At 43.0% G+C, this 13479-nt stretch overlaps 2 protein-coding genes across 3 annotated transcripts; both read right to left on the bottom strand.

The window, feature by feature from the left end:
- Positions 1 to 205: 205 nt before the first annotated feature.
- Positions 206 to 1187, bottom strand: LOC131250672 (uncharacterized). Its single transcript, XM_058250955.1, has 2 exons — positions 537 to 1187; positions 206 to 400 (listed from the first exon to the last, which is right to left on the bottom strand). The coding sequence occupies exons 1-2, from the start codon at positions 1185 to 1187 to the stop codon at positions 206 to 208; spliced, it is 846 nt and encodes a 281-aa protein (XP_058106938.1).
- Positions 1188 to 4239: 3052 nt separating this feature from the next.
- LOC131251465 (WUSCHEL-related homeobox 1) lies at positions 4240 to 6965 on the bottom strand. Of its 2 annotated transcripts, none has more exons than XM_058252178.1 (4): positions 6609 to 6965; positions 6209 to 6508; positions 5399 to 5478; positions 4240 to 5099 (listed from the first exon to the last, which is right to left on the bottom strand). In XM_058252178.1, the coding sequence occupies exons 1-4, from the start codon at positions 6805 to 6807 to the stop codon at positions 4704 to 4706; spliced, it is 975 nt and encodes a 324-aa protein (XP_058108161.1). In that variant the 5' UTR covers positions 6808 to 6965; the 3' UTR covers positions 4240 to 4703. The 2 variants fall into 2 exon arrangements, with proteins under 2 accessions (XP_058108161.1, XP_058108162.1); XM_058252179.1 differs by having other exon boundaries at positions 5399 to 5475.
- Between the last annotated feature and the right edge of the window lie 6514 nt (positions 6966 to 13479).

Below are 13479 nucleotides of genomic sequence, written 5' to 3'. Positions count from 1 at the left end.
AACCTCAACTGAGCACCTCAGAAGCTAAGATGAATAAGCTGGGGGAAAGCAGGTCTCCCTGGCGGAGACCACGAGTGGACTTGAAGAAACCACCCAACTCACCGTTAATAAGAATCGAGAACCAACAGTTGCTCCAACAGCATTCCACCAGCTTGATCCAGGCATTGGAGAAACCAAAATGGTCGAGCACGCTTTTAAGGAACATTCAATCAACTCTGTCATAAGCTTTTTCCATGTCCAATTTAATCGCGATATTCCCACCTTTGACTTTTCGATTCAGTTCTCTAAGAAGCTCCTGGGAGAGGGCTATGCTTTCTGAGATGGCGCGCCCCTGCACGAAAGCACCTTGCTCTTGAGAGATTAGCGAGGGAAGCAATTTACGCAATCTGCATGCTATAACCTTGGCAAAAATCTTATAAACTATGTTGCAAAGACTAATGGGCCTGAAGTCTGAGAATTTGTTTGGATCTGCCTTTTTGGGGATAAGGGCAATTAGAGAAGAAGTGAAGGCCCTAAGCATAAACCCTCCTTCAAACCAAAAAAATGGTTGCATTGAGGAGATCCTGCCCCACAATGTCCCAGCACCCGACGAAGAAAGCGGCGAAAAAACCATCCGGACCCGCAGCCCCATCTCTAGGGATCGAAAGAACTGCGTGATGTACTTCTTGAATCGTAGGCTTGGCCAACAAGTTGGTGTTATCCTCTGCTGACACCAAAGAGGGAATGGAGGAGAGGAGATCTTCCCCTTGATCCACCTCTCCAGCAGAAAATAGGCGGTGGAAGTATCTAGCTACCTCAATTTTGATATCTTCTTGCGACTCCACAATCCGCCCAGAGTGTAGTTGGATTGCAGTGATAACGGCTCTCCTCACCCTTTCAATTGCTAACACATGGAAGAAACCAGTGTTCCTATTGCCCTCCTCAAGCCAATTATTCCAGGCTTTCTGTTTCCAGAAAGTTTCCTCCATCCGTTCTAAACGGGATAAGGAGGTTCTCGCATCATGGATTTGACAGTGGAGGGGGTCAGACTCCAAAACCGGTTCCTCATATTGCTGAAGTTTCTCCTCCAGGAATGACAGTCTCTGATCTGCTTCTTTGACTACCGTAAAAATGTTGCCGAACTCCTCTCGGTTCCAGCACTTCAGTTGAGTTTTAACTGCCTTTAGTTTGGAGAGGAAATTGATCATGGGATGGGAGTCTTCAGTGGATGACTAGGCTTCCTTGACCTTGGGCAGGAAAGCGTCATGGAGGAACCACATCCGTTGGAAGCGGAATGGTTTGTGGCAAGAAAACTGCTGTCAGGGGAAAACAATTAACAGCGGAGCATGATCAGAATTATGACGAGGGAGGTGGCGTACCTAAAGAGAGGGGAAAGAGTTGCTCGAAGCCGCATTGATCAACACACAGTCCAGTCGCGCCCAAACTTGTGCCATACCTGCCTGTTTATTTGACCATGTGAATTTGTTGCCCCAGAAACCAGCGTCAAGAAGACCAGTATTGTTAATGGCCTCCACAAATTCGCGAGAGCTCCCACTGTCAAACCTCCTTTTGCTGCGCCTTTCCAAAGAGTTAATGACGACGTTGAAGTCACCACCTAATGCCCATGGGCCCTGAATGGATCTAGAGAGGTTGGCAACATCTTCTTAAAGGCTTTTGCGCTGAATCCTAGAACAGCTCGCATAGACCACTAATAGAGTGATCGGGTTGCTGCATTGCTGTAGCTTCAGCGTTAAGGAGATCATTTGGTTTGAGATGGAAACAGCAATGACAGGGGACTGGAATTTGGAGAAAACCCAAATCTTACCACCCATTTCTGCATTAGAGTATGAATAATGGTAACCGATGTGGAGGCCGATTGCAATATGTCTGGAATCCCTGATCATAGGTTCAAAAATCACCACGATCCAAGGATTGTAAGTCTTGATAAGCCTCTGTAAAGTCCTGATAGTAAAGATTTCTATCTCTTTTCTTTACTTCTATTTGTTTCAAAGAAGAAGAAAAATACAATTTTTTTAGGTGAGAGTTTATGCTGGAGAGAGAAGTCAGGAAGCACAGAAGAATGTTTGGGAGTAGCTTTTCTTAGGTAGGATTTTCTATATAGTATAGAAAATTGGAAACAGTATTTAGGAGCGTTTTCATGGCAAAAATAAATAAATAAATAAATAAAATAAAAATATTATTCCATACACGAGTTTTTGCTTTGTGTAGCACTACTTGGAAAAGCTCTCTGGCCCGTGATGTATGATTTTTAAAGGCATCATCCATCCACTTTTCCAGTTCATTTTAGTCAAGCACAAAAATAAGTCAGATACAATTCACAGATGGACTACACCACAGGAAACAATGGTGATTCAACACACACCATTGAAAACTTCACGGGGCCATTGTAATTTTCATTTGCCATCCAACGTGTTGATAAAGTCATGCAGACCTGAATGAAAGAGCTTGATCCAAAACATCTGTGGCTCACAAAGAAGTTTTTAATGGTAGGAGTTCAATCACCACCATTTTTTATAGTGTGGTCCACTTGTGATCTCTAGATCTTCCTATTTTTTAGTTCGTGCGCTAAAATGAGCTGGAAAAATAGATGGATGGCATGGATAACACACATAAATCATGGTGGGCCACAGAGCTTTTCCATTAACGAGGTTGGTGCTGCGTGCTGCACTACGCAATCTGATTCAGGTAGGCAGAGATGTTTTGCCCTACCCTCGGGCCTCCTGTTTGTAATAGTGGGACCCACTTTCAATGGTCTAGACCTCCTGTATCTTCTTTCTGACATGCTACGTGGTCCGATGATCGGAACCATCCATGTTGTGGACTCTTATTACAAATGGCTGGGCTATCGGAAGAAACTATGCTGATTGAATGAGTGCAGAAAATTAAAAGAAAATTTTGAATGGCTCGTATTTTCAACTCTGAAATTCAAAGGTCAGAACCATCCCAGAAGTGCGATTACGGTACAATAGCTTATTTATAGCAGTAGCCAGATTATGGACGGTTCAAATCATGGGACCATCTCCCAATCGGTAGATCCTAAACATGTGACAGTATAAAAACGAAATCTCCAAAATGGGCCAGTAGCATCAGTCTAAATCACTCAAGTGTGGCCCACTTTACACCCTGATGCCAACTTAGAACATGAACCCTACAATACAACATATTATCTGTGTGAAATGGGATCGGATTAGGTGCGCCCTGGACTCATCCAACACGGTGCAGCCCTGACCGTGGGACCCACCTTGATGAATGTGTAGTATATCTGCGCTGCCCATGTATTTTTGTAGATCATTTTAGACCATGAAATTAAAAATAAAGCAGATCCAAATTAATCTCAGATAAACAGTGGTGATTGACCATTAAAAACTTCTCATGGGCCACAAATGTTTTGCATCAAGCTAATATTTGTTTTTGTTTTTTTATTTTTTGTTTTCCTTCATTCAGGTGTCTCTGTAACCTTATCAACATGTTAGATGGCAAATAAACATTACATTAGGCCTAAGATGTTTTTAACGGAGGACGTTCAATCACCACTTCCTGCAGTGTGTTCCATCTAAGATCTATATCTACTTCGGTTTTGGGCGCATGCCCTGAAATGGTCTCGAAAAACGGATGGATGGCGTGGATATACTACACATACGTCAAGGTCACGGTCAGAGCCTAATCCGCTCCAATGTGAAATAGTCTCCTAGAATGAGAAAATCTTTGTTACTCTGGGAGAGTGCGATGCTCCATACGCCTACGCATGCACACAGAATTAGTGGCCTGGATTCGTTGACATGTAATATGCATTTAAAAAGAAAATTATTCAAGGGCGCAGATTCAACAAACAAACTTCTATTATTAGTACATCATAATCTTATAATCAGTCAACTTCCTGGCCCATGACCCAACTATAGTAGGCCCTGCTCCTAGGGCAGTTTGTCTTGAGGTAAATGTAGTCGCATGTACAGTGTGCATGCTAATGCAGCATCACAGTCTTGCCAGATTATCAAATAACTCCTCCACCAGTTCCTATGTTACTTCAACATCAACCTCAATTCTATCTCATTCCCATTTCTGATCACTCAAATCAATCTCTATCACCTCTCTCTCTCTCTCTCTCTCTCTCTCTCTCTCTCATGCATCCATTTCTTGGGTGTATGAACATGGTCCATATGCACTTTCAGGCAACCTACATAACAAACCCACCGCAACCAACTACACCCCATCTCTGCACCTTCCATGTTACCAATACTATAGTAATAACAAGGCTACACTAATAGCAACAATAACAACAGTTACCATTTCTAACCACAAACATCACAAAACATCAACATCTCTTGTTACAAAGACATGATCATGTTTTCTCACAGAATTTCTAATTTGGTACCTTTCCCCTCCCTTCACATAGACACACACACACTGACACACACGACATGGATCTATTACCTACATACCAATTAATTTTCATTTCCATGAGACACTACCTTCTAGCAACCCATCCGCTGTAAACATGGCATAGATGCACCACAATCCAACAATAGAAATTTGTGGGCCCACCGTAGATTGATCATTGGCAAAAAGCCACATTGCTCAGACGATCGCAACCATTGATCAATGTGATTTTCTGGCTATGATTTGTGGGCAATGGGAGACATGATTTTGATGGTCTGGATTGGTGTGCACTGTGCCTTTTGTACTGTGGATTGGAGCCTAGCCCTTCAATTCTTCAATGGGAGGAACTGGATGAACTGGTGAGAACAGAAATCAGTGGACGCCGCTGGTGCAGCCGACACCTTCTCAGTGACTGCGATGCCGTCGCTATGGAGAGGAAACAACTCAAGAGTCCTTGATGGCCCACTTGGTGGGCCACCCACATCAAAATCCTCATTGACTGTAAACTTTGATTCCACTATAGCTGCTGCTGTAGCTACGGCTGCGGTTCGATTTGAAAGTGGGGTGGTAGGGTATGAGTTTATGAGGTGGGGCAGGGAGCAGAGATGCATCATCTGCCACGTGGCATTCCCATCTGGAGAGCCATGGTTTTGTAACTCTCGGCTGCACTGAAGCCATGCAGTATCTCTCCTACTTTCTGGTCTAGACATAGAAGCAGATTCCTGCGAAGAAAAAAGAGATAGAAAAAGATGAGAGAGAGAGAGAGAGAGTTCACAGGTTCATAAGCAGGATTTTTTCGTAGAGAGCAACCGACAGAAAGAAAGGAGGGCAGGTAGCTTTTGAGGCCTTTGCATTTCCCAACATGCAAAAAGACTTTTCTTCTCTTACTACGATCTTCCTTTTTCCAAATGCCTTTTCAAGCTTGTATGAGGTACTATTTTATTTGGTAGACCTCCTTACACTCTATGGATGCTAGCCGGTGGGGTAAAAGACAAGGGGGTTGTTTTGTGTGTATGCATACCTCCGCAATGGTACTAAAGTTTGTAGGAGATGGCCAGCTCTTGCACCCTTCAGCTTCAAACCCTTTCCTGCTCATCTCTACTGCACCAAAGTGAGAGAGAGATCTAAAAAATCATATAAGAAACAAAAGTAGATACAAAAATATACTTGAGAATATTTACACCCACATACATATCAGAAAGCTAGCCTCTCTCTCTCTCTCTCTCTCTCTCTCTCTCTCTCTCTGAATAAACGCACAGCACCACATGCTATGGTATTACACGTACAAAGATGATGACTGTAGACACATGATCTCTCTCTCTCTCTCTCTCTCTCTCTCTCTCTCTCTCTCTCTCTCTCTCTCTAAATAAACGCACATTACCAGATGCTATGGTATTAGACGTACAAAGATGAAGACTCTAGACAGATATGAGAAATCTCTCTCTCTCTCACTCTAGACAGATATGAGAAATCTCTCTCTCTCTCTCTCTCTCTCTCTCTCTCTCTCTCTCTCTCTCTCTCTCTCTCTCTCTCTCTCTCCAAATAAACGCACATTACCAGATGCTATGGTATTAGACGTACAAAGATGAAGACTTTAGACTGATACGAGAAATCTCTCTCTCTCTCTCTCTCTCTCTCCAAATAAACGCACATTACCAGATGCTATGGTATTAGACGTACAAAGATGAAGACTTTAGACTGATACGAGAAATCTCTCTCTCTCTCTCTCTCTCTCTCTCTCTCTCTCTCTCTCTCTCTCTCTCTCTCTCTTCCCAGTGCCATATCATGACAAAGAAAACGGAAATTGAGAGATGGGTTTTTCTCTATGTACCCAAATCTTTCCTCTCCTCACTCTCTGCATTGCGCTCTGCGGCAGCCGCTACTTCAATCCTGCGCTTACGCTTCTGCCGCTCCCTTGCCTTGTGGTTCTGAAACCAGTAGAATACATTCTTCCCTTCAATCCTACCATATCGCCGAAGCTGCGCCGTGATGTACTGGATTTGATCTGCGGTTGGGGTCCTCGTGCCACGTCGATACAAATCCTCGAGTGTCCTTAGCTGTTCTGGCGTCGGATTCCACCGTGAACTCACCGGCTGAGCACTCAACTCTCGCTTTCCATGTTCCATTGTTCCTGTTTCACACATATAACAAAAATGTCACATTTTTGCTAAGTCAGATTATGAAATTAATGAACCTAATTATATTTGAAACTTATAGATTGGACGACTTACCAAGATGGTTATGTAAGGAGAGAAGATCATTGCCATGAATTCGACTCAAGCACGAAGACGATGTGGTTGCAGTTGTGCTGGGTGTGGAAGAGGAGGAAGAAGAAGAAGTGGGCCTTGGAATGAGAGGGCGGAGTTTCCGACCGTTGATCGAATCGGAAGTGTTTAAACCACTCCCATCTCTACAACCCATCATCCACATTGTTGCAATGAAGTAGATGAACCTCTCTCTCTCTCTCTCTCAGTAATATGAGTTGCACTAGAAATGGGATGGAACAAGGGAGAGAGAGAAGATGGGTTTGCTTAAATAGAAGAAGAGGTTGAATAGGTTGACTGGGGAGGGAGGGGGTCTGTTGAATATGAGAGAGAGAGAGAGAGAGAGAGAGAGAGAGGGAGAGAGCGCGCGCGCGCAAACAAAAGGTGTGTTTGTTTCTTTAGGTGGATATAAAGGGGGAGAGAGAGAGAGAGAGCGTGGAATTCTGGGAGTTATCGGGAGAAGGGAAAGAAAAACGACGTGACGATGATGAGGGCTATCATAAGGCTCATCACCTCTTACGCCTCATTTATTGTTCTACCCCTGACTCGTGCCTTTCGCACTTATTCTCAATCCGAACTGCCTCTCTGCCTTTCCTCCCTTTCCTAGTTCACCACCACCTTACCTCCCTCCTCCACCCTCCATGTGTCACATCTCTACTCAGTCTCATCTCTCCAAATCATGGGTCCCATTCTACATGGACCATCGCTGAATAAAACCATCACATCCATCCATTTGGCAGTCGTCAAACGGACCTCTTCACATGAAGCTGTTACAGGTTAGTATTCACTCCAGTCGAACAGATGGTTCAGATTAATTTCCTTTATCAGGATCATGTGTATTGGACCCTCTTCTATCATCCCCGACAATGATTTGGACGGTCTAGATTGCATTACTATCATGCTATTGTGTACGTGCCGGAGTTTGACTCAGAAATGTTGGTGGACTATCAGGGTATTCAAAACCCAGAAACGCTACACAACACAATACACACACCTGTTTTGTCTGTCTACATCTGCCCAGTGACTCAGCTCTCTCTACACCCTACGCATGCTCCTTTTTACCATTCTTCTCCTTCCCTGCACGGATTTCCCCTAAATTCCCTAATATCTATCTATTTATCGGGAGTAGATTAGGTGTTAGTCGAGTAATACGCTAGCAGGTTGTTTCCCTGACCGTGGGGCTCATATTGATGTATTTTTTGTATATCCATACCGTCCATCAGTTTTTCAGCTCATTTTTTTAATCCGATATTCAAAAAATTTAAGCATATGTAAATCTCAATTGGGCTGCAAAGTAGTGATTGAATGCACACCATTAAAAACTTTTGGGGACCACAAAAGTTTTGGATCTATCTGATATTTGTGTTACCCCTTCATTCAGGTCTTTGCGACCTTATCATCAGATTGGATGGAAAATAAACTTTACAGCGGTCTCTAGGAAGTTTTTAATGGTGACCATTCAATGAAAACTGTTCATGCAGTGTGGTCTACTTGGAATTTTAGTCAGCTTCATTTTTTTGGCCCATGCAATAAATTGAGCTGAAATAACTGATGGACGGCGTGGATATACAACACACAGATCGAGTGACCCAACGGTCAGGGAACCAGTCACTAATGTGTTACCCGGGTAATACCTAATCCGCTCCCCTATTATCTGCGCTACGTTCAAATTGTTCGTTTGTCACAGCTCACTGAGTGACAATTTACCCACACACGTCTTATTCTATGCATGTGAGCCAATGCGGACCGCTTAAACTGTTGGTCCCATTTTTGGATTGAGCATACCCTGAAAATTACACTGATTGGATGATCCCATTTGTTCTGTTTTTACTCTGTTGAATTTTCAGCTAGTGGACCATATTGCTTGGGGAAATTATGTTTCATGGCCACCAATTTGATGGTTATGATTATCATGTGAGTGAAAGTTTTGAGCCATGATTTATCCATGATGCTCCCGCTGTAGGACATCTATCTAATAAAAATTTACTAAGCTGTGGCTAACGCACTTTATAGTCTGGATCATGTACTTTGTATCCTCTACCTTCCCTTTGGGTAAAACCTGGCTTTACCCATTCACGTATTCCAAGGTTTACAGTGGAAATATGCGTTATTAGAAAATATTAGACAGCGCTTTTTCATTATTTCCATTCTAATGGCAAACTGTAACATGTACTATGTATAAGGTGAACAGTGTTTGGCTAATTTCACCACAACAATGTCAAAGGGAAGGGTGTAAATTTTTAGAAAATCACATGTGACCCATTCAACAGAAGGTATCTTCTACATTTTAATTCTTTCATGCGAGTAATAGATCGTTCCCAGCCTCTCCTCTTCTTTGCATGTTGTAGTATTTTGGACTCAGTGCAGTAAATTAATGTTGTGTTGGGCCCATCATGAAGACTATATGATGAGTACTTTGTACATTTGTTGCTAAGCCTAACACCAAAAGTCAATCCAAAAACAAGGCATATCTATAACTTGTACCACCCATTTCCCTAAAAATATAAAAAGGAATAAATTGCTCACGTTGGTGTTCTTCTTTTTCACTCTCTGGATGTAGATGTTCTATTTGCTTCTTCCTTTCCTTTAGGGCCTTTTTGGATATCATCCAATGAGTTACTGTTTCTACTTGAAGCAGTAGATAAGCAACTTGTTTGAGATAAGTTTGATTTAAGATAGCAACTTTTTACTTAAAGGTAATTAATTAATCACTACAGCTTAATGAGTAAAAACTAAGATAAGCTACTTGAGACATTAGTAGTTTATCTTAAGTGACTTGGGATCCAAAAACGCCGGTTCCATGTCTGTTGCATTGCTACACCCTTAGTATTGATAAAATAACTCCTTTCCCATGGGAATTTGTTTGTAGTCGCAACTCAAGCTCACAAGCACCCATGTTCCATGGCAAGCAGGACCATTCATCTTCTTATGCTATTCTAAAAGGGCCGTGATCAAATAATGATGTTAAACAAGGTGATCCTTGTTAGAAAATCTTAGATTACGGTGACTAAGGAAGGGTTGTATGAATAGTCAGTTATACCTTTTGGTCTTTCGAATGCACCTAGTACATTCATGAGGTTGATGAACTAAGTTCTGAAGCCATTTATTAGGTAGTTTTTAGTGATCTACTTCCATGACATTTTAATATACAGTTAAGATGAAACAAGTTGTATGTAACACCTCAAACTAGTCCTTTGTGAACTCATTGAAAACAAGTTGTATCTCAATCTAAAAAATATACGGTTTTTTACAGCTTGCTATTTTTGGACTTTGTCGTGACGTCCACGGGTATTCAAGTAGACGACGAAAAGGTGAGAGCCATCAACGAATGGCTGGTTCTAACAAACATTCATGAAGCATAAAGTTTTCACAGGTTGGCGACATTCTATCGTTGGTTACTGAAAAACTTCATCACTATTATATCATCGATTACAAATTGCATGAAGAAATAACTATTTCAATGGACTAATGAAGTTGACAATGGCTTTATTGAGATTAAGCATAGATTGTCTATAAGCCCAGTTCTCGTACTTCCTAGCTTCGACAAACTGTTTTATGTAAAATGTGATGCTTCATATGTCGAAATTAGAAGAGTTTTGTCACAAGAAATCAGGCCAGTAGACTTATACAGTGAAAAGCTTAGTGATGTAAATAAAAATTGGTTGACGTATGAGCTTGAATTATATGCAGTGGTTCAGGTACTGTGACATTAGCGACATTACTTAATTCAAAAGGAATTCATTCTTTACATAGACTATCGAGCTCTCAAATTCATTAATAGCCAAAAAAAATCATTAATAGTTAAAGTAATGTGAATCGTGTATGCTAAGTGGATTTCATTCTTGCAAGAATTCACATTTGTGTTAAAGTATAAGTTTATGTAACATAATAAAGTGGCTGATGAACTTAGTTGACATGCAACTTTATTAGTCACCATAAGAAATGGGGCTATCGGGTTCAAATGTCTCAAATATCTATATGCTGATGAGGATGAATTCAAGGACGCATGGATCAGACGCCATGAAGGTCATCCCAATGACCTCAATATTCAAGATGGATTTTTCTTTAAAGTAAAAGAGTCGTGCATTCCCCAGAGTTCATTACGAGACCATATCATCCACGAGCTACATAAAAGTGGCCTTAGCGGTCATCTAAGACGGGACAAGATAGTAGCTCTCTTGGAAGAACATTATTGTTGGCCATAGGTAAAACGAGATGTGTGAAGAGTAGTGCAGCGGTGTCACACATGTCAAGCATCCAAGGGGCAGTCACAAAACACGGGACTATACACTCCATTGCCTATCCATAGCAACTCTTGGATGGATTTGTCTATGGACTTTATGTTAGGTCTCCCACGGACCCAATGTGGTGTGAATTCTATCTTTGCCATGGTCGACAAATTTTCCAAGATCGAAAATTTCGTACCATGCAAAAAAAATCTCGATGCTATGCACATTGCAAATTTATTTTTCCAAAAAGTTGTTCGGCTATATGGCGTCCCAAAATCCACTACCTCAGATCATGACACTAATTTTCTCAGTCATTTTTAGAGGACTTTGTGGCGATGATTTGGCACACAATTACAGTTTAACAATGCATATTATCCGTAGACTGGACAGACTATGGTAGTAAATTGTACACTTAGCAACATTATACCATGCATTTCAGGTGATAAACCCAAACATTGGGATTTGTCCTTGGCTCAAGCTGAATACGCGTTCAATAATATACTGAACCATTCCATCGGTAATTCCCCATTTGAAATTGTGTACGAACGAGTACCTCGACACACCCTTGATTTGGTTCCCTTGCCCAAAAACGCAGGCCAGTATCCAATGATAAGTACAAAGATAAGGCTGACATGCATCAGCGTTTGAAGGTATTCAATGTGGGCAACAACATGATGGTTCATCTACACAAAGAGAGATTTCTAACCAGGACGTATATTAAATTGAAGAACCAGAAGATTGGAATGGTACCCATCCTCCATAAGATCAAGGACAATGTTGTTCTTGTGCCGAAGGCCCTGATCGAGTCAATTGAAAAGCTGTTTGCTGACTTGCTTTGGGGGTGGGCCGAGGGAGTCAAGAAGATGCACTGGATCCATTAGAAAGTCGTCACCAAGCCAAGGGAGGAAGGCGGTCTTGGGATCAGACCACTGAAAGAGGTCATGGAAGCGTTCCACATGAAACTTGCTTGGATAGTTAAAAGCGACACTCATAGCTCTCCTTGGACTGACCTGATGAAGGCAAAATATGGCAGCGATATCTCCCCTCATTCAAGACAGAGAAATTCGGCGCCTCCCTCTCCCCTATGGAAAAAGATAAAAGGCACGTTTCCTACCCTAGAAGAAAACCTGCAATGAGTTGTGGGGAATGGCAATTGCAACCTCTGGAATGACAACTGGACAGGTCTTGGGCCTCTTGCTAACTTTTCCAGTCCGCCTGTTCCAAACCATATGTGGGGTCTTAACGTCAACTATTTTCTGGGTCCTGCTGGCCCGCTCCCGCCGTCATCGGCCCTCGCCTTTCTTCCTTAGTAGGTTCTCGAAAGAATTTTTCAAGGGGGTTTCACTACCTCATATGACAACGATTCCTGTTTCTGGCACAAGGATCCCTCGGGCCGGTTTACTGTCAAGTTCGCTTGGGAGCTTTGCAGGATGAGCGACCCTCAGAGGCCCTGGATGAGAAAAATCTGGCACAGCAAAATGCCGCCTAAAATATCTCTGTTTCTTTGGCGTCTCCTTCTTCGTGCCGTCCCCCTGGATGACAGAATCTAGGCCAAGGGAGTGTCTATTGCATCAAGGTGTTGTTGCTGCGGCCTAGACTCTCTCAACAAACCAGAAGTTGAAAGCCTACTCCATCTGTTTGTTCACGGCGCAATCGCAGGCCACACGTGGGCGCACTTTGGGAGACTGTTCGGGGTGCCGTCTTTACAAGCCACGTCACTTGAGGTGAAGCTAAACTAGTGGTGGTCTCCTATCGCTGTTGGCGGATGCCTCTTGGCTATCTGTTCCTTGCGTGCTTCTTTGGGTGATCTGGAAGGCCCGCAACAAGGCCAGATTCGAGGGTCGTGCTATGTCTAGTAGTGCGGTGGTGAGGCAAGTTAGCTAGTGGGTCCAACTGATGGCATCTATTATGGCCATCCCTGTGCCCATCAATATGGTGGATGACCTGACCATTCGTAGCCTCAGGATCCCCACATCCCATCACCCAATTCCAAATGTCCAAGTTATCAGGTGGATCAAGCCCCCATCTGGGTGGAGTAAACTAAATGTGGATGGGTCTTCTCGCGGGAACCCAGGTCCAGCAGGGGGGTGGGGGGTGTTTGCAGGTCTGACATTGGTCATTTTCTCTTCGCGCCTTTTCAAAGGGCTATGGCTTTGGTTCAAACAATCTTGCCGAATTCAGGGCTATGTGGGATGGTCTGGTTTTTTGCATTGAAGAAGGGCTGTCCAACATCATTATTGAATCCGACTCTAAGTTAGTTGTTGATATCCTTAACAGTGCATCCTGCTCGGCCTGGTACTGGAAGACTTGGAAGGACAGGATTACAAATCTGGGACATCGCCACCAGGTTATCGTTCGGCATGTGCCTAGGGAAGGGAATCACCCCGTTGATGGTCTGGCAAAGATGGGGAGTGAGTCCCAAGTATCCCTCCAGTTCATGTCTCTCGCGGCGCTTCCACGGGAGATTAGAGGTAGTATTCTCCTAGACAAAGTTGGGCCGGGCTCAATCTGCCCAGGTGCCAAGGCGTAAGCCTTGTTTTTTGGGGCCCTGTTTCTTGTGTTCCACTTTTTCTCTTCTATTTGTGCTATCTTTGCCTGTTGGGGCCAAA

This window comes from Magnolia sinica, chromosome 7, assembly GCF_029962835.1.
Source record: "Magnolia sinica isolate HGM2019 chromosome 7, MsV1, whole genome shotgun sequence".
Lineage (NCBI taxonomy): Eukaryota > Viridiplantae > Streptophyta > Magnoliopsida > Magnoliales > Magnoliaceae > Magnolia > Magnolia sinica.
Note: the sequence above shows the minus strand (reverse complement) of the source record. Positions and strands in the feature narration are given on the sequence as shown.